The following is a 27,127-nucleotide window of genomic DNA, read 5'->3' on the forward strand; positions in this document are numbered from 1 at the left end:
GTCCCTTCTCAGACTAATTTTTTGTTTTTGCTTGTGTAAATTCTCTATTGAATGTGGAACAAATGGTGTGTAATGAACATGTGAATACAGTTCTTTTCAATGGTAGTGTCATAAATATAAAGGGAAGGGTAAACCCCTTTAAAATCCCTCCTGGCCAGAGGAAAACTCCTCTCACCTGTAAAGGGTTAAGAAGCTAAAGGTAACCTCGCTGGCACCTGACCAAAATGACCAATGAGGAGACAAGATACTTTCAAAAGCTGGGAGGAGGGAGAAAAACAAAGGGTCTCTGTCTATATGCTGCTTTTGTCGGGGATAGACCGGGTATGTCTACACTACGAAATTAGGTCGAATTTATAGAAGTCGGTTTTTTTGAAATCGGTTTTATATATTCGAGTGTGTGTGTCCCCACAGAAAATGCTCTAAGTGCATTAAGTGCATTAACTCGGCGGAGCGCTTCCACAGTACCGAGGCAAGCGTCGACTTCTGGAGCGTTGCACTGTGGGTAGCTATCCCACAGTTCCCGCAGTCTCCGCTGCCCATTGGAATTCTGGGTTGATATCCCAATGCCTGATGGGGCTAAAACATTGTCGCGGGTGGTTTTGGGTACATATCGTCAGGACCCCGTTCCCACCCTCCCTCCCCCCGTGAAAGCAAGGGCAGACAATCATTTCGCGCCTTTTTTGTCTGCTGCCAGCCAAAGATGTAAAGGATCGATGGAGTGGGTCAGAACAAGACATAGACCAGATTTGTTTTGGACTCATTTTCCTCCTCCCCTGTCTAGATCACACTGCAGTCAGTCACAGAGAAGGCGCAGCGAGGTTAATCTAGCCATGTATCAATCAGAGGCCAGGCTAACCTCCTTGTTCCAATAAGAACGATAACTTAGGTGCACCATTTCTTATTGGAACCCTCCGTGCAGTCCTGCCTGAAATACTCCTTGATGTACAGGCACACCCTTTGTTGATTTTAGCTCCCTGAAGCCAACCCTGTAAGCCGTGTCGTCAGTCGCCCCTCCCTCCGTCAGAGCAATGGCAGACAATCGTTCCGCGCCTTCTTTCTGTGCGGACGCCATACCAAGGCAAGCATGGAGACCGCTGAGCTCATTTTGGCAATTAGGAGCACATCAACCACCACACGCATTATCCAGCAGTATATGCAGCACCAGAACATGGCAACGCGATACCGGGCGAGGAGGCGACGTCAGCGCGGTCCCGTGAGTGATCAGGACATGGACACAGATTTCTCTGAAAGCATGGGCCCTGCCAATGCATGCATCATGGTGCTAATGGGGCAGGTTCATGCTGTGGAACGCCGATTCTGGGCTCGGGAAACAAGCACAGACTGGTGGGACCGCATAGTGTTGCAGGTCTGGGACGACTCCCAGTGGCTGCGAAACTTTCGCATGCGTAAGGGCTCTTTCATGGAACTTTGTGACTTGCTTTCCCCTGCCCTGAAGCGCATGAATACCAGGATGAGAGCAGCCCTCACAGTTGAGAAGCGAGTGGCGATAGCCCTGTGGAAGCTTGCAACGCCAGACAGCTACCGGTCAGTTGGGAATCAATTTGGAGTGGGCAAATCTACTGTGGGGGCTGCTGTGATGCAAGTAGCTCACGCAATCAAAGATCTGCTGATATCAAGGGTAGTGACCCTGGGAAATGTGCAGGTCATAGTGGATGGCTTTGCTGCAATGGGATTCCCTAACTGTGGTGGGGCTATAGACGGAACCCATATCCCTATCTTGGCACCAGAGCACCAAGCCGGCGAGTACATAAACCGCAAGGGGTACTTTTCGATAGTGCTGCAAGCTCTGGTGGATCACAAGGGACGTTTCACCAACATCAACGTGGGATGGCCGGGAAAGGTGCATGACGCTCGCATCTTCAGGAACTCTGGTCTGTTTCAAAAGCTGCAGGAAGGGACTTTCTTCCCAGACCAGAAAATAACTGTTGGGGATGTTGAAATGCCTATATGTATCCTTGGGGACCCAGCCTACCCCTTAATGCCCTGGCTCATGAAGCCGTACACAGGCAGCCTGGACAGTAGTCAGGAGCTGTTCAACTACAGGCTGAGCAAGTGCAGAATGGTGGTAGAATGTGCATTTGGACGTTTAAAGGCGCGCTGGCGCAGTTTACTGACTCGCTTAGACCTCAGCGAAACCAATATTCCCACTGTTATTACTGCTTGCTGTGTGCTCCACAATATCTGTGAGAGTAAGGAGGAGACGTTTATGGCGGGGTGGGAGATTGAGGCAAATCGCCTGGCTGCTGGTTACGCACAGCCAGACACCAGGGCGGTTAGAAGAGCTCAGGAGGGCGCGGCACGCATCAGAGAAGCTTTGAAAACCAGTTTCATGACTGGCCAGGCTACAGTGTGAAAGTTCTGTTTGTTTCTCCCTGATGAAACCCCCCGCCCCTTGGTTCACTCTACTTCCCTGTAAGCTAACCACCCTCCCCTCCTCCCTTTAATCACCGCTTGCAGAGGCAATAAAGTCATTGCTGCTTCACAGTCATGCATTCGTTATTCATTCATCACACAAATAGGGGGATGACTACCAAGGTATCCCAGGAGGGGTGGTGGAGGAGGGAAGGAAAATTCCACACAGCACATTAAGCACAGCACTTTAAAAGTTTACAACTTTAAAATTTATTGAATGACAGCCTTCTTTTTTTTGGGCAATCCTCTGTTGTGGAGTCGCTGGTTGGCCGGAGGCCCCCCCACCGCGTTCTTGGGCGTCTGGGTGTGGAGGCTATGGAACTTGGGGAGGAGGGCGGTTGGTTACAGAGGGGCAGCAGTGGCAGTCTGTGCTCCAGCTGCCTTTGCTGCAGCTCAACCATACACTGGAGCATTCTGGTTTGGTCCTGCAGCAGCCTCAGCATTGAATCCTGCCTTCTCTCATCACGCTGCCGCCACATTTGAGCTTCAGCCCTGTCTTCTGCCCGCCACTTACTCTCTTCAGCCCGCCACTTACTCTCTTCAGCCCTCCACCTCTCCTCCCGGTCATTTTGTGCTTTCCTGCACTCTGACATTATTTGCCTCCATGCATTCGTCTGTGCTCTGTCAGTGTGGGAGGACAGCATTAGCTCGGAGAACATTTCATCTCGAGTGCGTTTTTTTTTCTTTCTAAGCTTCACTAGCCTCTGGGAAGGAGAAGATCCTGTGATCATTGAAACACATCCAGCTGGTGGAGAAAAAAAAAGGGACACCGGTATTTAAAAAGACACATTTTATAAAACAGTCGCTACACTCTTTCAGGGTAAACCTTGCTGTTAACATTACATACATAGCACATGTGCTTTCGTTACAAGGTCGCATTTTGCCTCCTCCCACCGCATGACTACCCCCCCAACCCTCCCCCCTCCCCGTGGCTAACAGCGGGGAACATTTCTGTTCAGCCACAGGCAAACAGCACAGCAGGAATGTGTCCCTGAAGAAAAGCACCCTATTTCAACCAAGTGACCATGAATTATATCTCACTCTCCTGAGGATAACACAGAGAGAGAAAGAACGGATTTTGGTTGAATGCCAGCAAACATACACTGCAATGCTTTGTTCTACAGTGATTCCCGAGTATGTGTTACTGGCCTGGAGTGATAAAAGTGTCCTACCATGAAGGACGAAATAAGGCTGCCCTCCCCAGAAACCTTTTGCAAAGGCTTTAGGACTACATCTAGGAGAACCGCAAATGCCAGGGCAAAGTAATCCTTTCACATGCTTGCTTTTAAACCATGTATAGCATTTTAAAAGGTACACTCACCAGAGGTCCCTTCTCCGCCTGCTGGGTCCAGGAGGCAGCCTTGGGTGGGTTCGGGGGGTACTGGCTCCAGGTCTAGGGTGAGAAACAGTTCCTGGCTGTCGGGAAAACCGGTTTCTCCGCTTGCTTGCTGTGAGCCATCTACAACCTCCTCCTCCTCCTCTTCTTCGTCCCCAAAACCTGCTTCCGTATTGCCTCCATCTCCATTGAAGGAGTCAAACAACACGGCTGGGGTAGTGGTGGCTGAACCCCCTAAAATGGCATGCAGCTCATCATAGAAGCGGCATGTTTGGGGCTCTGACCCAGAGCGGCTGTTCGCCTCTCTGGTTTTCTGGTAGGCTTGCCTCAGCTCCTTCAGTTTCACACGGCACTGCTTCGGGTCCCTGTTATGGCCTCTGTCCTTCATGCCCTGGGAGATTTTCACAAAGGTTTTGGCATTTCGAAAACTGGAACGGAGTTCTGATAGCACGGATTCCTCTCCCCAAACAGCGATCAGATCCCGTACCTCCCGTTCGGTCCATGCTGGAGCTCTTTTGCGATTCTGGGACTCCATCATGGTCACCTGTGCTGATGAGCTCTGCATGGTCACCTGCAGCTTGCCACGCTGGCCAAACAGGAAATGAGATTCAAAAGTTCGCGGTTCTTTTCCTGTCTACCTGGCCAGTGCATCTGAGTTGAGAGTGCTGTCCAGAGCGGTCAGAATGGAGCACTCTGGGATAGCTCCCGGAGGCCAATAACATCGAATTGTGTCCACAGTACCCCAAATTCGAGCTGGGAACGTCGATTTAAGCGCTAATCCACTTGTCAGGGGTGGAGTAAGGAAATCGATTTTAAGAGCCCTTTAAGTCGAAATAAAGGGCTTCACTGTGTGGACGGGTGCAGGTTTAAATCGATTTAACGCTGCTAAATTCGACCTAAAGTCCTAGTGTAGACCAGGGCTTAGAACTTTTAGTAAGTAATCTAGCTAGGTATGCGTTAGATTATGATTTCTTTAAATGGCTGAGAAAAGAATTGTGCTGAATAGAATAACTATTTCTGTCTGTGTATCTTTTTTGTAACTTAAGGTTTTGCCTAGAGGGATTCTCTATGTTTTGAATCTAATTAACCTGTAAGGTATTTACCATCCTGATTTTACAGAGGGGATTTCTTTACTTCTATTAAAAGTCTTCTTGTAAGAAAACTGAATGCTTTTTCATTGCTCTCAGATCCAAGGGTTTGGGTGTGGTCACCTATTCAAATTGGTGAGGCTTTTTATCCAACATTTCTCAGGAAAGTGGGGGGGGTGCAAGTGTTGGGAGGATTGTTCATTGTTCTTAAGATCCAAGGGTCTGGGTCTGTAGTCACCTAGGCAAATTGGTGAGGCTTTTTACCAAACCTTGTCCAGGAAGTGGGGTGCAAGGTTTTGGGAAGTATTTTGGGGGGAAAGACATTTCCAAATAGCTCTTCCCCAGTAATCAGTATTTGTTTGGTGATGGTAGCGGCCAATCCAAGGACAAAGGGTGGAATATTTTGTACCTTGGGGAAGTTTTGACCTAAGCTGGTAAAGATAAGCTTAGGAGGTTTTCATGCAGGTCCCCACATCTATACCCTAGTGTTCAGAGTGGGGGAGTATTACAACGATGTTTGAGGGAAACCAGAAGCCTCCTAGAAACCTGGAGGAAAACTCTGGTCACAGCTCAGCATAACTGTGCCACAAACCAGTGTCACCTGCTATTCTTCTAATGGCCCAACTTGATGATCACTTTAGATAAGCTATTACCAGCAGGACAGTGGGGTGGAAGGAGGTATTGTTTTATGATCTCTGTGTGTATATAAAGTCTGCTGCAATTTCCACGGTATGCATCCGATGAAGTGAGCTGTAGCTCACGAAAGCTCATGCTCAAATAAATTTGTTAGTCTCTAAGGTGCCACAAGTACTCCTTTTTCTTTTTGTGAATACAGACTAACACGGCTGTTACTCTGAAACCTGTCATTTTCATACTGGTCCTGGTAGGGTCATTTGGAATTCTTGCAAGGATAGAAGTGAAGAGATGAAGCACAGGACAGACTTCCCTGAATTGTAACTTTTAATAAATGTAATGACATTCACAAAATATAGACCACAGCTGTAAGGATGCACACTGGCTCTGCTGAGCACTATTACCTTTGCAAGCGCACTTGAGAGAGACCGTGGACGGTAAAGTACTGAAGATACTGGTGTAGGCATATCAGCTCTCAGGCAAGGAGAGCTAGCGGGGCAGCTAGCTGAAGGGTGAGAGTTTCCGAGGAAGCTCTTCCCTTCCACCTCGCTACAGTCCAGCACGCTCGCTCCTGCCTTTTGCTCAAAAACAAGGGAAAAATCACAGATTCTTAGACAAAGTTAATGCCTCCCACCCGTGCGCGACCTCGCGGGCCCCTCTCTTTCATTTCCCACCCAGCGTTCAGAGGTGTGTGGTCGTGTCTCCTACGCGCTCACCTCCGCTCCCGGGCCTTCCCGGCAGGGGTCACAGCCCGCGGCAGGGTCAGAGCCGCGCAGCATTGCGGGGGAGAGGGAGAGAAGCGCTTTGGCGGGGCAGCGGGAAAGGGCGGGCGATGGCAGCTCAGGAGGTCGCCCAGCCCCACCCCCACTGGCCTCCTTCGCCCGCTCCGGCCCCCCCGGCAGACGTTAACCCCTGCGGCACCTTGGCAGCGCGCGGGCGAGAACGCGAACGACACAAATCTCAACCCTCCCCTTTTGCAACGAGCTGCGGTCCGGTCCGGTCCGGTCGGGTCCGCCCGGAGCTGGCCCGCGTCCGCACCGGAGCCTCGGCGAGCCTCGACTTCCCCGGCCACCTCACCTCGGCTGTCCCGCCCGACGTCCCCTCTGGCTCCTGCGATGGGGCGCGGGCCCCGGGACCCGCACCGGCCGCCTGATGGGGGCGAGTCCGCACCCGCCACTGAAACTCGACGGGTCCTGAGACCGCCCTGCCCGGGCCGTTCTCCGCCCGCGCCGCAAAGCCTGTGGGGGGGAAGCCCCGCCCCCGCACAGAAGCGCCCACCCTCACCTGGCTCGGCCGGCCGGACAGTGACACGGCCCTGCCCCATCGCCGCTCAGCCCGCCCCCGGGCCTCTGGCCCCGCCCATGGGCGTGGGGACCGGAGCGTTTCCGGGAGTTTCCCCCAGGTGGTGGCAGCCGCAGGCTCCTAGCCGGGACTCGAGTCGTCGCACGCGCTGCCCAGGGAGCTGCCTCCTCCGCGGGGTTCGGTGCTGCTGCGCCCTGTCCCCGCACACAGTAAGTGCCGCCGCCGCGTGCGCGGGACCCCCCTGGACAGACGGACCGGCTCGCCCCGGACCTAGTCCCGTCTGCCCTGGGGCCGGGCGGGGGCTATCGGCTGCTCCATTAACGCTGCCGGTGCTGGGAGGGGGCTGCGGGGACAGGGCACTGGCTCGGCTCCGCTCCAGCCTCCCTGTCTGGCCTGGGCGAGCCAGCGTGCCCCTCTGCCCCTGCCTCCGCGGTGCCGTGGGGTTTGCAGTCTTGCCCCGCGGCTGGGCGTGTGCGGGGTACGCGGCGAGCTGCCCCGGCAACGCTGGCTCTGCCTGCATCGATCCCTGCGTGCAGTCAGAGCAGCCCGACTCACCATACAGCCGCTCTCCGGGTGATTTCGCCTTTTCCGTCCTGCCTGGGTTGGCTCCTCTTCTCGTTGTCTAAAATCTAGTGAGGAGCCTGGGGGCAGTTTATTGCACACGCTGTGCACAGTTCCCTCCCCAGGAAATTGAACTGCTTTAACTTGATAGGCATCTGATCATTTGCAAATAAGAAAACACAGCAGTCAAGTCTGGCTCTTCTAGATCTTGCTTCACAAGAACCTATATAATCATGCGAGTCAGCCAAGTCAACGGGCGACTCGTGCCCAAGTATCTTGTTGGGTTGGGGCCCTGCAACCACTGGCTTCTTCTCCCCTTCCTCTGCGGGATCCTTTGGGACTCTGTCCCCTTCTATTTGTTTGCTCTTTCCATGGGCTAGACCGAACCCTCTCTTCATCATGCTGGTTCCTGTACACCGAAATGACTGCCACTGGAATTAGCTCTGACTTTAAAATCATGTGAAGGGAGTAGTTAGGTTCTGACGAAGAAACCCCCTTAAAGACCAAATATTGTAGTAACCAGCCAACTTGGCATAAAAATTATGCCCAAGGTGTAAGAACTAAACATTCATGTATGTTTCCCACGTTTGACCATAAATGTGCTTTGACTGAAAAGAAAAGGAGTACTTGTGGCACCTTAGAGACTAACCAATTTATTTGAGCATGAGCTTTCGTGAGCTACAGCTCACTTCATCAGATGTTCATCAGGCAACATCTGATGAAGTGAGCTGTAGCTCACGAAAGCTCATGCTCAAATAAATTGGTTAGTCTCTAAGGTGCCACAAGTACTCCTTTTCTTTTTGCGAATACAGACTAACACGGCTGTTCCTCTGAAACCTGACTGAAAAGAGTTTTTCAAACAAGTTGCCCCACTAATTGCTAGCGACAGGTGGCAGAATATGTATGTAGAATGACTTAAAATTACTTACAGAAGAGTGGTGAAAAGAGAGCTAATTTCATGACCAGTCTGAGGTGGACTAACATTGGAGTTATCCATGAATCTCTGGGGAGCAATGATGGTTCAAAATAAATTGTTGCCATTATTTTTTTAGCTGATTTCTAGTCTGACATGTTTATACCCAGAAACGCTTGGCTGTTTTCTTAACTATAAAAATATTTCCTCACTGAGGCTCCAACATGAAGTAAATAAGCAGTGCTATTATTTGGGCTCTGAAAATTTTCACCTGTAGCAGCTTTGGTGGAATTAGAAAAATCTAGAGCAAAATACAATTACCAGTTGTGTTATTCAGCATACACAAGTTGTGGGTATTTTAATTGTTTTAAAGCTATAAAATCTTGTTTACTGAAGTTTATAAAAAACTGTTTAAAGCTTATTTTAAATTTAATGGTTTTAGCTTGGGAAGATTTTTTTTATGCCAGAATTGTCTCAGGATAAAATTTTAAATGTTATAAATAAATTTGCAATGAAAACTAATTAAATTGCCTACTTCTCCCCGCCCCCCCCCCCAGGGAAAAAAAAATCTTTTTTGTCGGTCAAAAGAACACTTAATACACCCATTAACATATGTTACTTGCTTTTTTTCACAGATTTTTCAGGCCAGAAGGGATCATTCTGACTAGGTTGACCTCTTCCATAACACATCCCCTCTCTGCCCCCCCCCCCCAAAAAAACAACCTATATCCAGCCCATAACTTCTCCTTGAGTTATTTTGTATCTGTCTTTGAAAGTAACACTACCTGGGAGATGAGGTAGAAATAGCTATTTGTAAAATATATAGTGTATAATTGACTTACTATGAGTTAAGGAGAGCACTTTGGAATTCAGTCTAAGGAGCTTTTTCTATTTGGAAACTTAGACCTTTATCTAGACAGTTGTTAAAGACATTTGCATGATCAGATTTTTCACTATGAAAGTTTACATAAATTCCAACAGCCTATGTGTATATGATGGAAATTATATACAAGAATACAAATATTGTTGTTTTTTTGTTTTGTTTTTACAACAACCCTAAGTGGTATTTCAGTCTGTATAAAAGTTTTGCTTTACCTAATGTTGCATGCACATTCTGAAATACTATACTTAACAGCCTACAGAAACTGCATACAAATTGTTTGCTCAGTGAAAAAAACTGACTAATCTGGTATATAGAAAGAAAAATGTCCATTAGCTGGCTGTTGTGTTCATTGGTTGGATTAACTGTTCAAGAATCGTTTTCTATTGTCAGCTTTAAATAGGAAATTCCCTTTGAAAGACCGTCAAAAGCATAGTGGAGTGCTTACAACTGTTTGAAGGGGGGACTAGTTTTTTAGCCTCTAGAGATCTAGATTGAAATCCTGTTTAGGTTTTATGTGAAAAGAACTTTTGTGGTCTCAGTATAATCCCTTGTGGACATCACCAAAAGAGCACAACTGACAGTCTCTGTTTATGAGGCCCAGGGCACTAGTAGCAAGGGTGTTGCAGGTCAGGTTGAAGTGCATTAAATCCATGTTGGAAAACTTTCACTAAGCCTACATGTTTTATGCCTGGTTCTGTCCCCTGCTGCTCTTCCCTTACTCTCACAAGCATTAAATCCACCAACATTTTAAAAAATAAAACATTTTTTATATTTATCATTGTTCATAGTTTTAACTTTTTTATATTATATATTCTTGTGAAGAACTTTAATTGTTTGTGGTTTAAGTTTCATGTTGATATATTTAACTCTTCCAGTAATTAAGGAAGGGCTCATTCAATCATATGATGCTAGAGAGAAAATATAGTTTTGAGTCACTATGGTTTCAAGTCAGGTGGGACATGTCTGTTCCTCAGAGCATTGCCTGGAGTATCTTGTTGCCATGTGTTATGAAAAAAGACACTACCAAATATTGCAGATTTCAAAATTTAGCTGTTCATCTTTTAAACAAACAAGCTAACACAACATAATGCATGTTACATGCACTGAGTACTTTTTTGTGCTTAATACAATGTTTGAAAGTTGTATTGAAGATGAGAAAAACATTCTTGAGATTAACAGGTCAAATGTGTTCATGCATGCTTAGTTGCAACTCTCTTGTGGAGCCTCCTTCCTCTGTCAAAGTAAGAGGACCTAAAGGAGAGTTGGAGGATAAGATCCAAAGAAGCCAGCAAAAGGTATTGGCTGTAAGTGGGGGGGAATGAGAATTTGTATTTGGAGGAGGGGATTTCGGAGGTGTGTGAGGATGAATAAATTGTCATGCTGGAGCTTTTCTTTTTTTTTCAACTGTGAAAGTCAAATTTCATGTGAAACTCTGTTCTAGTAAAACTTATCATAGAGATCTAAGCAGAAGCACATATTGCTCAGATTTCAAACAGAAGCCACCTACTGTTTGCACAGATGACAGAAGGCTACGCACTCCCCTTTTGTAGTTGACATCAGCTGACTAAACTTGAGCTATAGTGAACATAGTAAGTAAATGTGTCAGTTTAGGGGAAAGTTCTTCTTAAATTTGTACTGCTACACAGTGGGAAATAGTTCTTATTTCAAATGACCAATGCTTAGAACTGTTAACTTTGTCTAACATGTTATGTGCCAATCTGAGTGCAATAAAATGCCTGAGACTCTGTAGTGAAAATATTCTGGACCAGCAAAACAATACACCGTACATACCAGAAATACTGAGTAGCATATCAGGTGGTTTTTAGACCAGTGGTTTTCAAACTTTTATTCTGGGGACCCAGTTGAAGAAAATTGTTGATGCCCATGACCTAACAGAGCTGGGGATGAAGGTTTTGGAGTGTGGGAGGGGCTCAGGGCTGGGGCAGAGGGTTGGGGTGCAGGAGTAAGGGCTGCCAGGTGGATCTGGGAATGAGGAGTTCAGAGTGTGGGGGGGGGGCTCTGGGCTGGGGTAGAATATCAGGGTTAGAAGGGACCTCAGGGGGTCATCTAGTCCAACCCCCTGTTCAAAGCAGGAACAATCCCCAATTTTTACCCCAGATCCCTAAATGGCCCCCTCAAGGATTGAACTCACAACTCTGGGTTTAGCAGGCCAATGTGGTAGGGGGTCAAGGTGCTGGGCTGGGGGTGCAGGCTCTGGGGTGGGGATGAGGGGTTTGGGGTGCAGCAGGGGCTCCAGGTTTGGTGGGGGGCTCAAGGCTGGGACAGGGGGTTGGGGTGCAGGAGGGGTCTGGGCTGGGTGCAGGGAGGAAGGGTTTGGAGTGCAGGAAGGGGTTCCAGGTTGTGGAGGGGGGCTCTTGGGCCGGGGGTTGGGGTGCAGGAGGGAGTCTGGGCAGGGGGTGCAGGCTCTGGGCTGGGGTCGCGGATGGGGGATTTGGGGTGCAGGAAGGGGTTCCACATTTGCGGGGATGCTCAGGGCTGGGGCATGGAGTTGGGGCGTGGACTTACCTCTAGCGGCTCCTGGTCAGCAGCACAGCCAGGGTGCAGAGGCAGACTTCCTGCCTGTCCTGGCACTGCGGACCGTGCTGCACCCCGGAAGCAGCCAGCAACAGGTCCGGCTCCTACGCAGAGGTGTGCAAGCAGCTTCGTGTGACTCTCGCTCACAGGCATCGCCCTCTCCAGCTCCCATTGGCCAGTTTCCAGCCAATAGGAGTGCAGAGCCAGTGCTTGGGGTGAGGGCAGCTTACAGAGCCCCGTGACTCTCCTGCCTAGAAGCCAGTCCCGCGGCTAGCCGCTTTCGAGGCACAGCGCGGTGTTGGAAAAAGTAGGCACTAGCCTGCCTTAGCTGGGCAGCACTGCCAATGGGACTTTTAACATCCCAGTGCTGGTGCTGACCAGAGCAACATCTGGTCAGCACCATCTGGTGCTAACATCTGGTGCTGACCAGAGCAAGGCAACCCAGTGGCTGACATGCTGCGACCCAGTACTGGGTTGTGACCCACGGTTTGAAAAACACTGTCTTAAACCATCCCCCATGGTCCATTTGTTTCCTAATTTTTTAGAGTTTCATATATTAGTTAGAACTAAAGGGGAATTTCTAGATACATGCTTGGCCAAAAAAAAATTAAAAATCTTTCTAAAGTTTGGCTTTTTATTTATATTTGGACACCTAAACAATTAGTGTGATTTTTGCAAGTGTAGAGCACCTGGCATCTCCTCTGACTGACTTTTTTTGCCCTCAAAAAAGCCAATTGTCAAGTTGCCTAAAAAAGTTTTTAAACTGGTATATATTGCATGCAGAATAAACAAAATTAAGTGCCATGGGTTTGATGAGTAATCAAGAATGAAAAGAGTTCACGCCATAATCTGCATTTATTTTAGAATGGAAACCAACAAAAGAGCTTTAAAAAAGAAAAACAAATTTATAAACTTTAGTTAGTGAAATTGAAGTTAATTTTGTCATTTATTTTAAGTTCCAATATTAATTTCGCAGACAAAAATTATAGAATCATAGAACTGGAACGGACCTCGAGAGGTCATCTAGTCCAATCCCCTGCACTCAAGGCAGGACTAAGTATTATCTAGACCATCCCTGACAGGTATTTGTCCAACCTGCTCTTAAAAATTTCCAATGATGGAGATTCCACAACCTCCCTAGGCAATTTATTCCAGTGCTTAACCACTCTGACCATTAGTAAGTTTTTCCTAATGTCCAGCCTAAACTGCCCTTGCTGCAATTTAAGCCCATTGCTTCTTGTCCTATCCTCAGAGGATAAGAACAATTTTTCTCCCTCCTCTTTGTAACAACCTTTTATGTATTTGAAAACTGTTATCATGTCCCCTCTCAGTCTTCTCTTCTCCAGACTAAACAAACCCAGTTTTTTTCCAGTCTTCCCTCAAAGGTCATGTTTTCTAGACCTTTAATCATTTTTGTTGCTCTTTGCTGGACTTTCTCCAATTTGTCGACATCTTTCCTGAAATATGGTGCCCAGAACTCGACACAATACTCCAGTTGAGGCCTAATCAGTGCAGAATGGAGTGGAAGAATTACTTTTTGTGTCTTGCTTACAATACTGCTATTAGTACACCCCAGAATGTTTGCTTTTTTTGCAGCAGCATTACACTGTTGATTCATATTTAGCTTGTGATCCACTATGGCCCCCAGAGCCCTTTCCACAGTACTTCTACCTAGGCAGTCATTTCCCATTTTGTATGTGTGCAGCTGATTGTTCCTTCCTAAGTGGAGTACTTTACATTTGTCCTTATTGAATTTCATCCTATTTACTTCAGACCATTTCTCTAGTTTGTCCAGATCATTTTGAATTTTAATCCTATCCTCCAGATCACTTGCAACCCCTCCCATCTTGGTTTCATCCGCAAACTTTATAAGTGTACTCTCTATGCCATTTTCTTAATCATGATATTGAACAGAACCAGACCCAGAACTGATCCCTGCAGGACCCTGCTTGTTGTGCCCTTCCAGCATGACTGTGTACCACTCTCTGGGAATGATTTTCCAACCCGTTATGCACCCATCTTATATGTTAAATTGGAGTTTAGATTGAGATTATGGATCAGTAATTTAGGCAAAATACATTATAGGGATGTTGCCATTATCCCCAGACCACCTGTTTTCTTTAGGATATTCAGTTAAGATTAAATTTAAAAGAAATGCCAACATGTTAAGGTACGGACAATGCACAGTTAAAGCACCCGATCAACTTTCACTCTATCCTATAGTGACACCATACTGTAAGTGTATGTGTCTTCTTCATAATGTTTGTGGTGCCTGATTAGATTACATTGGTTTGTAAGGATATCAGTTTGTTTCATTTTTCTTTTCCTTCATTGAGTCACCTTAACTCTGAATTTCCTGAAGAAAATATCTAGTTTTGGGATAATTGCAACTTCATTAATTTCAGAGGATGTTCGGTATTTTTCATAAATTTAAATCTGAGCTGAACCTTAACTATGGAAATCTAAGCAAGCCCCTTCATAATTAGTGACTGTTCTCAAAATTCAGTATTGTTTTTGATGGTTCTGCAGAATTTGTGTACACTTTACCAGCTAGTCCTTGCCTAAGTGCGTTTATATAAACCAATGGGTCTGGATGCAAATAACTGCCCTTCTGCAGGATGTTATGCAATGAGCATCCTGTGTTAACCACAGATTAGAATTATCTGTATACAATGTATATAAAAAGACATGCTGATTTGGAAAGAGCCATCAATAGTTTGATTTCTTTAGAATTTAACTGCTTGACAGGAGTGTGTTTATGGGGAAACCACATTACTACTCTGACAAATAGGGGGTCGCACAAGATCTGAACAAGCTTGGAGAAACTCCTAGAATAAGATACATATATCGCAAATTAGACAACCCAAAACAAAGTTAAAAGATGTGGTTTGATGTGAAATTCATGCATAGAAAGTTTTGCTGCAACAATCAATTATTCAAAAGCCAAATCAACTTTAATCATTTTTAAAGTTTTCAACTTGTTACGTATTGTTTTTTATATTATCTATATAAAATAGATCATTGCTGATAAGCAGCCATATTGCCTTTGTTGTAAACTAGTGAAGTTCTGACATTTTACAAATGTGGTGGTACAATGGATTATTTCCCTTGCCTTCTTCCTCAGGGTTAAAATTCCAGTTTAGAAACAAGTGAAAAACGAGTTTGGCCGCAGTCTGGTTTGCTGCCTACAGTTTGTTCAAATCACAAAACCATAGAAAAAATGTTGTCTGGTCAAGGAGAAGTTTAGACAGGTCACTGCACGTCATTTAAATGAACTAGGCAGTGTTGGTCCCAGGATATTAGAGAGACAAGGTGGGTGAGGTAATATCTTTTATTGGACCAACTTCTGTTGGTGAGAGGGACAAGCTTACGAGCTTACACAGACCTCTTCAGTTATGTAGGGAGTGTAGCTTCCCTATGTTTAGCTGAAGTCAGTATTTTATTTGTCTCTAGCTTTACTAAGCACAAATCTCACTCGCAAACTTCAGAAATGTTAGCTGTATTACTATAAGATTGGAATATGCATTTATGCACTACACAGAACATACTTACACAACTTATGCATTTGTAACGTTTTCTAAAAGCTTAAAAAAAAAAAAAGCAAGTATACATTTAAACTCCAAGGTGATGAGAGAAAAAACACTTTTAGTTCCCTGCTGTTGGTTAAGGATAACACTCAACGTCTGATTCAGTTAGCACAGAGGTGGGCAAACTACAGCCCGCAGGCCACATCTGACCCGCAGGACTGTCCTACCCGGCCCTTGAGCTCCCTGTCGGGGAGGCTAGCCCCCGGCCCCTCCCCCGCTGTTTCCCCTTCCCCACCACCACGTGGGCAGTGTTCTGGGCGGTGGGGCTGCGTGCTCCTGCAGGGCAGCATGGCAGTGTGTCTGGCTCCGGCCGGCAGCGCGGCTGCAGGTATGCCGTTCTGAGTGGCATGGTAAGGGGGCCGGGAGGTCCCGGGGGGAAGTCAGAGGACAGGGAGCAGGGGGCAGTTGGATAGGTGTGGGAGTCCTGGGGGGCCTGTCAGGGGGCGGGGGTGTGGATAGGTGTCAGGGCAGTCAAGGGACAGGGAGCAGGGGGGGTTGGATGGGGCGGGGAGTTCCGGTAGGGAGCAGTCAGGGGACAAGGAGCAGGGGGCTTGGATGGGTGGGAGGTTCTGAGGGGGTCAGTCTGGGGGTGGAAAGTGGGAGGGGTCGGATAGGGGTGGGGCCAGGCTGTTTGGGGAGGCACAGCCTTGCCTACCCAGCCCTCCATACAGTTTTGCAAACCCAATGTGGCCCTTGGGCCGGAAAGTTTGCCCACCCCTGAGTTAGCACCTGAGGTGCTATCTCTTGAATGAGGCATTAAACCAAGGTCTCTTCTGCTATTCTTTAGTGGCTATCCAGGTGCTTAAATTTAGGGGATTACCACAGCATCATGACCAGTATTGCTTCAACTAAGTAAAACAGGCCCTAGTGTTCAAGGGGGCATGCAAGCTCATGAGTATATAAAATTAAATTGTGTATATATATTATATATAATTATGAAAAAAGTGAACGGTGTGTTCTAAGGATAACACTTCACAGTTCAGTGTGAAGATGTTTTTTTTTTTTTCTGTCTATAAACTTAAGCAACTAAATTGTTCTCATTGTTGTGGTGCTAAAAAGAAGTGTCAGATGTAAAAGGATCCTATAGTAAATCTCAGTTGAAAATTTTTGTTACCTGGTTGCTAATGAGATATTGGTAATACATTAAATATTCATTGAAAATTTGGTTTTGAGTGGGTAATTTCAGCCCAGAAAGCATAGAGGGTATGTATATTCCTTTTCCAGTACACATGCATCACTCCTAGTAGTCTTTAATGAGCACTAAATTCTCATTTACTGAGAGACTATCCCTTAATGTATAAACTCTACTCTTTGGCTATACGACTGTCCTACATACCCAGTTTAAAACCTCAAGCCTCTACCTAAAATTGTTTGTTTTTTTTAAAAAAAGGTTGACATCTTCTGAATATTTAGTTAAGGAGTTCAACTTACATTGTAAAGTCAACAAAGCTTCTTCAAAGTTCAGATAACTTATGAATGCCTGAATGTACTGAACATGGATGACATCTGGTCATGTTCAAGTCGTTTTGGATGTGTGATAAATTTCATTTTTTTTTCCCTTATGGTGAGGTATTCATTAGACAAGCATTCAGAAAAAGATAAAAATACACTTGTGATGTTGTACAAAAAGTACACAGGCGTGGTAGCCTCTAATGACTATTAACACTTTTCAAATTCAGCCTTGGTTGAGAGTGACTGTTGTTAACAGTCTGGTGGTGGTTTGATTGCATATGTGAGATGAGCTGGGCTCAGTCCAGATCTTGTGCAAAACCATCAGTATGTTTAGTACTAATAGCCATCCTCACATGTCTAGCAGTCCTGAAGTTCAGGGACTGAGTCGTTGTGGAAAAGTCTTATATTGTGTGTGCTGATTTAGTCTGTGTAGTAATAGATTACTTCATTTCCCCTGGCTGTCAAACCAACACCTTTCACAAGCACTAAATTATGACTATTATATTTTTTAATACAGATTGACTAGCAGCTTGGCACAATACACTGAAGGAGTAGGAAATAGATTATATCAATCCTTGGTGCCTTTCAATGTAGGGAAAGAGTAGTCAGTACATTTCTGCAGTGTATTGGAACTTTCACTCTGTCATTCACAGTTGCTCTAATTTTGTTTTTATTGTAGTTCAACATTACTGTTTATATAGCAAGATCCCTGTGAAATGTTGGGTTCAATATTAGTCCAGAAAATCCTGCATTCTGATCAGTCAAAAAAACTCTCATGCCTCATTTTAAATATTTTCTACTAAAAAGGTCAAGACTGACGGAGATCTTGATGCTTCATTATATGCTATGGTAGGAAAAAAAAACTGAGACTTACTAATAGCTGAACACCATAAAAGATCCACCCCCTCCCCCCGAAAAAAAACGTTACTTCAACTGAAGAGAAAAACTTGAAAAGGGATGACTAGACACTGAAATAGTATCTGGTTTTTTACATCTGCTCCTGTGTTTGACATGACCATCATGTCATTCAACACCACTCCTATTGCTTCCGTGATCACTTTAACTTGCTTTTAAAGGAGAAGAATCCAGCAGTAATTCACTTAGTTTTTGCTCAAATGTGACGGCTGCATGAGAAGCACAACTAAATGCTGTGCTCATTCTAAGGAAGTGGTCTTGAATTAGAAGTTCAGGAAACGGAAGAGCAAACTGAACTGCTGATAAATTTTAGCATGCAAAGTTTAAGTGGCTTTTGTTAAGGTATTGGGTTTTTTAAAACTGTCGTTGAAAAATTTTTAATACCCCCTACTTAGATATCATTTAGCATCTTCATCTGATATTTGCAGTTGGAGACTCGCATTGTGATATTGTTTAAATATTTGTATAGGACACTTCCTAGGTGGTATTTGTACTCCAAACAATAGCCATAATAAGAAATAGTTTTAGGACAAACATATCTTGCGTGGGCTTTTTCTTCATTTGCTGAACAGGAAAAAGACTTAATTGTGGGCCAGATTATCCTCGCCAAGCCACCGCTATGAATGCTTCCTACAGAAAGGGGCAGAGTATGTTAGAGTAAAAGGTGCGAATGCATAGGAAAAGACCCATTTTCAGGAATGGTGTTTAAACGTGCTTAATTTTAAATGTGTTTAAGTCTCACTGTAATTTAAAGCATGGAGTGAAGAATGTCCAATCCCTCAGACAGAGACAAACACTTACAAGATCTTATCAAGCATTCTTAAAACTGGGGAAGTGAGGAAACAGATTGACAGAGCAAGACGGGTACCCAGAAGTCACCTACTGCACGACAGGCCCAACAAGGAAAATAACAGAGCACCACTGGCTAACAAGTACAGCCCCCAGCTAAAACCTCTCCAGCGCATCATCAACTAGCTACAACCTATCCTGGAAAATGATTCCCCACTCACAGGCTTTGGGAGGCAGGCCAATCCTCGCTTACAGACAGCCCCCCAGCCTGAAGCAAATACTCACCAGTAACTACACACCACACTGCAGACACACTAACCCAGGAACCAATCCCTGTAACAAACCTTGTTGCCTACTCTGTCCCCATATCTACTCTAGTGACACCATCATAGGACCCAGCCACACCATCAGAGGCTCATTCACCTGCACATCTACTAATGTGATATATGCCATCATGTGCCAGCAATGCCCCTCTGCCATGTACATTAGCCAGATCGGACAGTCTCAACATAAAAGGATAAATGGACACAAATCAGACATCAGGAATGGTAACATACAAAAGCCAGTTGGAGAATACTTCCATCTCCCTGGACACTCAATAACAGATTTAAAAGTAGCCATGCTTCAACAAAAAAAAAAAAAACTTAAAAAACAGACTTCAAAGAGAAACTGCTGAGCTGCTATTCATTTGCAAACTTAACACCATCAGTTTGGGCTTGAATAGGGACTGGGAATGGCTGGCTCACTACAAAAGCAATTTTCCCTCTCTTGGTATTGACACATCCTCATCAGTTATTGGGAGTGGACAACATCCACCTGACTAAATTGGCCTTCAGCATTGGTTCTCCACTTGTAAGGTAACTCCCTTCTCTTCATGTGCCAATATATATTTGACTGTATCTGTAATTTTCACTCCATGCATCTGAAGAAGTGGGTTTTTTACCCACGAAAGCTCATGCCCAAATAAATCTGTTAGTCTTTAAGGTGCCACCGTATTCCTCGTTTTTGTTTGTTTTGTTTTTAAAGTTGGGTCGACCAGCTATGTCATTCAGGAGTGTGAAAAATCCACACCCTTTGAGCAAAGTAGTTAAACTGACCAACCCCTCCACCCCCTACACCTTTTGGGGAGGTGGATTATCTAATCTGATGGGAGACCCTCACCAATCAATAAGGCTACATTTTAGTCATGGGTATTTTTAGTAAAAGTCATGGATGGGTTAACTTTGACTAAATCTTACCTGCTGGGAGGGGGGTGCTCCTGAGGACTGCTGCTCCAGGGGTGGGTCAGCATGGGGCCCCACTGCCGCCGCTGCTGGAGAGGGGGGTCAGCCCAGGGCCCCACTGACACTGCCGCTGATCCAGGGCAGTGCCCGGGACTGGCTGCCGGAGCAGCAACCAGTGCGGCCTGCTCTGGGACTTCCCCAGCTGCTGGGATGGCTTGGGGTCAGCCGTACCTGCTGCTGCAAAATTCAGAGGTCACAAAGTCATGGAAGCCATGACCTCCCTGAATGATTCGCAGCCTTACCCATCAACATTGGTAGTGTCTACTACACTGCAGCAGCACAGCTGCAGTGCTTCAAAGGTAGGCAGGCCTTACAGGGAGCCAGGTTTTGTTCCTGTTAAGTCCAGACAAGTCCAAGGTAGGGCCAAGTTGAACTTTAGTGACTTCGAGATAAAACTGAATTTTTACACTACAATATTTTAGTAGTTGGCTGTTTGGGATCAAAAACAGGACATTCTACCTTAGAAATGTGTTTAGAAAATAACCTTATTATTGGAGAGTAAACACTACAATAAAGGGTTAGGTTGGGTTTGTAACTTCACTCAGTTACTGTTGCTGTTCAGATTTCAAAATGTGCTGTGCAAATCAGTCAGCAGCTAGTTTTATCTGTAAATGTCTCCTACATAATGCACAATTGGGGCCTTATTCCTGTCAGCTATAATCAATTGTAAAATGTTCCTAAAATGAGTTAACTTTTATTACAGTGCTTAAAATGAGTAGCTGCCACTTGATTTATAGAAAACTGTCCAAGCTTATTTATATATATGTAGTTTTTCACATTGTCAACTGAAATGAATATTTAGATATGTCATGGTTCCTGTAAAAAGCATCACCGTTTGATGTAAACATACCTTTATTAGGGGCTCTGTCCAGTAAGTTGAGGTCAGTTGATTTGGTGTATACCAGTCTTGGATATATTTTGCCTCACTACGCACATCCTTGGTGAAATGTCTGTAGGTCTCAGAATATGCATCTCTAATCACTTCAGCTGGTTTCACAGAAACAAAAGTTGATATAAAAGAGGTTACCTGTGACAAGCTCTGACTCTACTGCTGAATATGCTGGCTGGCTGTGTAGGGAATATCTCCAAGCTTACAAGCAACATGTAAGGGCTTGACTAATTTTTACTGAATAGAGTTCTTATATCTGTACCAGTTTGGAATATTGAGAAATGGCTGCATGTCTTTAATTTACTTCCAGAATTTTTCAGTAACCAACCATGTTTCTTATAGTGTAACATTTAGCTGTGATATGTGTATGTGTGAGGCATATCTGTGTGCTCTCATTTTCTTTTTTGCATGAAAATAACATTTTCAAAACAAAGGGAGAAAATTTAGTTCACCTTTTCCACATCTTTGGAATATCAGATTTTTCTCTGTCTAGAGATGCTTTAGACAAGCATGAGAATTATAATTAATTATATTGAAATAAAATTATTTTGGTCAGCCACAGTAGAGTTAATACATGGTTACTGACTCATAACCGTACCCTTTTGAGTCAAATTTCTGTTCTTTAGCCAAGGTGTCTGATTTCCATAAGGATTACGGATATTGAGAAATTACCTTAGTCTGGAAATCCTTGAATTCTGATTGGCTACCACCCTCAAGTATTCCATCTATGTCCCCATAAGAAACATGGCCACCTCAACTTCAAAACTTCTCCCTGCCCACCTTGTCAATCCACTCAGTTGTATTAAATACATTTTAGTTTAGAAAGTAATTAGTCTTTATGTAGATGAGTGGGTAGGAAGGAGACAACTAAGCTTTCCTAAACGGGCAAGAAGGCACGTGGAGGAATTCGAGAACTCTGGGGTTAAGTAGGAAAGGAAGATGAGATGTTTTGGAGATCATTATTTGTGTGTGTTCAGGCAGGAAGCTATGTAAGCAGCAACCAGTCAGCATGTGCTTCATTTTTTCAGGATCTAATGTGACATTAGTTTCTACAATTATTAAGTATTATTCTGCAGCATACCAGCACATTCATAGATTAACAGTTATGCTACAACTTGTTAATAAGATTTTTTTAAATAGATCCCACTTAGCATTTACTTGTTTAAAATCTGTGTTTAACTAGTGAGATACAGTTATCCATGCTTACTCATTTAAGACAGAGACACAGCTCACATGTATCAGCTAATATAGAACAATGTATTTAAAGGCCTTTTTTGAGTATTTGACTAGCATTGGCAGAGAGTCAACTTATGAGACCTATAAAACTGTGCAACGGAAGGGTCGATAACTATAATATTTCCTGTGGCTACATACATGAGGGAAATGGAGTGCCAAAATCTCCAGCCTTGACTCATTCACTCAAGCACATAAGGTTACATCTACATGATTAAGACTGAGCCTGTGTTCCCAGTGAATGAGGGTTGTAACTAAAACAGACTTCGAATGTTAATTTTAAGGTGGATAATAAAGGAGAATGAAATAAATTTTAGAGAAATTTAAACACTGCATGAGCAATTCAGCAGTTACTTATTTCCTTCTGATTACTTGTCAAAAAGTAATATAGAAGTCCAAAGCTCACAATATATTTGCAACAGTGTACCACCTTCATTTTAGCTTTGTTTTCATTGGAAGTGTTTACCAGTTGCATTATTAAAAATCTTTTTAGGTGCTTTTCCAGGTTAGAGCACAGAACTGTAAGTCAGGGTTCTGTCCCATAAGTAGGGCCCTACCAAATTCATAGCCATGAAAAATGCATCATGGACTATGAAATCTGGTCTCTGCCTGTGAAATCTGGATTTTTTGTGTGCATTTACCCCATAATATACAGATTTCACGGGGGAGACCAGAATTTCTCAAATTGGGGGTCCTGACCCAAAAGGGAGTTGCAGGGGGGTCACAAGGTTATTTTAGAGGGGTCACAATATTGCCACCCTTACTTCTGCACTGCTTTCAGAGCTGCGTGGTCGGAGAGCTGCAGCTGTTGGCCAGGCACCCAGTTCTGAAGGCAGTGCCCTGCCAGCAGCAGCACAGAAGGGTGGCAATACCATACCATGCCACCCTTACTTCTGCCCTGCTGCCTTCAGAGTTGGGTGACCAGAAAGTGGCCACTGCTGACTGAAGGCCCAGCTCTGCAGTACCATAACATGCCATCCTCACTTCTGCGCTGCTGCTGGCAGTGGCTCTGCCTTCAAAGCTGGGCTCCTGGCCAACAGCCACTGCTTTCCAGCTGCCCAGCTCTGAAGGCAGTGCCACCACCAGCAGCAGCTCAGAAGTAAGAGTAGCAGTACCGCAACCCGCTCTGCAATAACCTTGTGACTACCCCACAACTCCTTTTTGGGTCAGGCTCTCTGCACTTACAACATCGTGAAATTTCAGATTTAAATAGCTGAAATAATTAAATTTATGATTTTTAAAATCCTGGGACCGTGAAATTGACCAAAATGGACTGTGAATTTGGTAGGGCCTTGCCCGTAAGAGGAAATAAATTTGGTGGTGGAGTATAGCAAAATATCCACTTTCCTTGTGAGCAGGCAAACATCATATATAGAGAGACAAGAACTTCTCAAGTCAATTTGACCCATATTAATTTTTTGATTAGTACTGTCCTCTTATCAAATTATTTTGGTCAGCCATAGTAGAGTTAATACATGGTATTTCAATAGCTGAAGTGTCTGCTACAGTTACTAATTAATCCCCTAAAATGACTGTAAAATGAAGTTATCTTGCTTTCACAATGGGTCTAAATACATTTTAAAAATACAATGGTGGCCTGTTGAAAGGACCACCTGCATCATTCACCTTTGCTCTATGTCCTTTGTAAACTTATTGAGAACATATCACAGTAATTACTATTTTTTGTTTTATTTAAAGGGAACAGTTTGTCTCTTGATTACATAATAAAACAGGAGATGTGTGGGAATTTTTGAACATATATATTACACAATTAGTATGTGTTCAAACTTTATGAACAGCCATAAACTGAAGGCATTGTATTTCAACCATCTCTTTAATGGTAACTCTATTTCCAAATACATGTTGTTTTAGTTACATATATCTGAAGCTTGAGTGACACCATCTGGTGGTTCAGGTTAGAGTAATTGCAAGTATATATTAATTATACATCTCCGGAAATATAACCCATATCTTGTTCTGCTTCACAAAAATATTAGTGTATCTGAAGTACATACCAAGTATACAGTAGGTATTTCTGGTGAGTTGTGTTGTTAACTGCATTAGTCCTGGTCTATACTACAGACTTATGTTGGTATAACTGTGTCACTTGGAGTACAGAAAAGTCACACCTCTGAGTAATTATACCAGCCTAGCTTATGGTATAGAGTAGGTAACGCTATATCGACAGGAGAAGCTCTTCTGTCAGCATAGGTAGCATCTTCAGTAAGCACTACGGCAGGGCTGTTTGTGTAGACAAGCCTTAGAAAGCTTGAAGCCAGTATTTTGAAATGTTAAGAAATTGCTACAAAGTCACATTTCTATACCAGTTCAATCTTTTTTTCATTCATAGACTCTGAAACCAACTTAACTGCTATGCCATGCAGCTGAGTCACATGCAGTCTGACTTTCTTTCCTTTCTGTACCTCCCACCATCAATTTGTTTCTCGTAAGATTTCAGGTAGTTGAGGGCTTTTCTTTTGCTTGCTTTCATAGTAATGTTTCAGTAGAAGCTGCTAGACGCACATCACACCAACTCCTTGTTCAAAAAATCATTTTGGACGCTCTGGGGAAACATATTATCATACTATCCCAAAATAGGCTATAGGAGTTCCTCTTCTCTTTTCTGTAGGACATTCAAGCAAACATTTCACCTTTTTACCCCAAACTTCATAATACTTTTCACATGAAAATAAGATTAAAGAATTGCACTGAAAAGTCATATATCAAAGTATCAGATTAACATAAATCGCAGAATCAGAAGTTAAAGATGGAAAAGTCCTGCTAGGTCATCCAGTCAGATTCTCTGACAATGCAGGATTGTTCTTGTAGTCTTTTGTGTGTCCAGAGATGCATCGTCACCGATTTGCTTGGATTAATGTTGAGTAATTGTATAGCTCTCACTGAAGGGAAGCCATTCCTAATAATTAGCCTAAATGTACCAATTAACCAAGCTATACATTACATATTTAATTCCTGATTTTGAAAACACTTAGGCACATGTAATTATTTTAAATCAGTAGTCACTTTTTTTCAGTGTGCTCTTTTATGTTGATCCCAATCCTGCACATGTTTAAATTCACAATTTTGTGACTGTAGCTTCCCTAGGTAATGGCTTCATTTTTGTGAATTGTAGGCTGTTATTCGTTGTTAACATCTGAATATAAGAAAGTCTGCTCCAGAAAATTTCTGGAGCAATGAGCTTCCTAAAATCTTTTTAGATCATTAGTTTATTTAAAAACTGGCACTTATTTCCAAATGGAACCTCTGAGTGAGGACATGTGTATCTGGAAATAGCTTGACTTTGTTTCTGTAGATTGTGCACAGTTACTTTAAGGGAAACTGAGCAAATGAACTAAAAAACATTAACAAAAGCAAAACCATTCTTTATCCATTATCACCTGTTTTCTCAAAGTCTGAACTTGCACATATGAAAAAGCTACTTGGTAACGTTCATAATCCAGGGACGCTAAGGTAGCACAATATACAATTTGACAAAATAACTATTTGCCCCCTTGCCTTTGAAAGTGAAATTTTCAGATCTACTGTGGAGTGAATGGTATTTGATATGTATGGTAGAGGAAAAGGATATCTCTAAACTGCAACTCAAATAAATGTAACACTTAGTAGTCTGACTAGGAATCCGTTCATTGAGTGTCTCTAGGATGGCCAGCATCCTCACCAGAGTAATTAAGTGTATGTGAGAGGCCAGAGTACCACCTTCAGTTCACATATGAACTAGGTTCTTCCCCCCAAAAAAATATTCTGTACAGCAGAGTCTGGTGGATGTACTGTTTCTACTGAAAAAGATAAATCTGTCACTGGCATTTGTGTGTGGTTTTAAAAAATAAAAATCCTTTTTTAATTTAAACTTGTGACTACGCAGAGGTGTACAAAAAATATGTGCTTTTTTTAACAATTACCTAATAGATGAATCTAGTAGACAGATACTTGAAACATCTCAGGATAAAAAGCAAATGGTAGCAAGAGAAAACGGTAGATATCTCCATTTTTTTTTTTCAAAAATAGATGAATGAGAAAATGTTTTCTAATAAATATTTTTTAAAGTAAGAATGGATACAAACTCAATTCAGAGAAGATGCACCTAGTCTACAAGCTCAATTTCAAAACCTAAGGAAAAAGTAGGAGTAAAAGGGTCATAAAACATTTTTTCAAAGTTTGTAAATGATATAAGCTTTCTTGGTCTCTGGGTTCTGATGGGATCAAACCAGTTTAAACTGGCATCTGTACAGCTAAGAGGATATTTTACTTTTTTCAAGTGACTACTTCATCTGCAGCAAGTTAGTATATGTAGATTGTGTCCACTCTTTTGTCTGAGCACCTATGCAAACTCTGTTTCTCCCTGCATAGAAGATGAAGAGTGCTATTTAATTGAATGCATGGAAATACTTAACCTTTCAGTTAAGTTTCCAAGGTTTATTGCTTAATTACAGTTTTGTGCAGTTTTGGCAGGGCTGCATCAAATGTTAATTTATGTAATTGGTGGAACTTGGTTTCCTTGCAAAAAAGCATGTATAGAATATAAAAAAATAAGGGTTGTCTGTAATTGCATTTCTGGAAGAAATATTAACATTGTTGGGATTATTTTAGTTGCTCCAAGGCTAGAGGTATCTAAAAAGAACATTAGGATGCATGTTAAAAGTGAGAAAACCAGACCAGAATTTACTTCTATTTACTTCTAGTACTATTCTACTTCTCCCTGGAAAGCCTTTTGTGATACTTTTAATGAAAGATGCTATCTTAAAAACAAATTGGTTAAAATCTGTTTATTTCTTAAACTCTGAATTATAATTGTTTTTATTTATCTTGCATTCTTCCTAATTGTTTGTTTCTTGAGCAATAAAAAATAGTGTTGCAGTGTTGGTATGGAAAAGTGAAAAGATGAGCCTGTTTTATCTGACCAAATGTGGGTTTTATTTATGTTCGAGGGTAGGAGAAGGTGTATGAAAATTTGCTTCTAAAATTTAATTAAATGCCTAATTTGTTTTAATCTAGTATTGGCAACCATCTAGGCATTAACATCTGATTCCTCTCTCATTCTTTTTCCTCATAATAACTATGAGCTCTTCGAAAAAGAGGAAGCTGTCACAACACTGACAGCCTCCCTGCCGCCACCGGCAAATAAATAAAACACAAAAACATCCACCCAAAAAACAGGCAAACTTTAAAACAACAACAACAGACTGGAGCCAAACAAACAAAAAATTAACTCCACCTCTTTCAGAAACCTTGAAAAGGGAGAAAAGCCAGAGACTCCATGAAGTCCACTTGCTATTA

At 43.5% G+C, this 27,127-nt stretch overlaps 2 protein-coding genes across 3 annotated transcripts in view; one reads left to right on the forward strand and one right to left on the reverse strand.

The window, feature by feature from the left end:
- Positions 1–2,185: 2,185 nt before the first annotated feature.
- LOC140911536 (uncharacterized) lies at positions 2,186–6,766 on the reverse strand. The gene is made up of 4 exons (XM_073344782.1): positions 6,568–6,766; positions 5,895–6,071; positions 3,755–4,355; positions 2,186–3,178 (listed from the first exon to the last, which is right to left on the reverse strand). Exons 2-4 carry the CDS (start codon positions 5,955–5,957, stop codon positions 2,637–2,639), a joined length of 1,206 nt encoding a protein of 401 aa, XP_073200883.1. The 5' UTR covers positions 5,958–6,071; positions 6,568–6,766; the 3' UTR covers positions 2,186–2,636.
- The window catches only part of TNFAIP8 (TNF alpha induced protein 8), a 107,227-nt gene continuing 86,590 nt past the window's right edge, over positions 6,491–27,127 (forward strand). Inside the window, exon 1 of one of the 2 annotated variants that reach the window (XM_073344799.1) lies at positions 6,491–7,001. Coding sequence is in view for 1 of the 2 variants with exons in the window: in XM_073344798.1 (XP_073200899.1) it covers position 7,001 (1 nt within the window). In the remaining variant the exon portion in view is untranslated. The remainder of the gene's footprint in view (positions 7,002–27,127) is intronic. The other variant, XM_073344798.1, reaches the window with a different exon arrangement.

Source organism: Lepidochelys kempii, chromosome 5, assembly GCF_965140265.1.
Source record: "Lepidochelys kempii isolate rLepKem1 chromosome 5, rLepKem1.hap2, whole genome shotgun sequence".
NCBI classification, from domain to species: Eukaryota; Metazoa; Chordata; order Testudines; family Cheloniidae; genus Lepidochelys; species Lepidochelys kempii.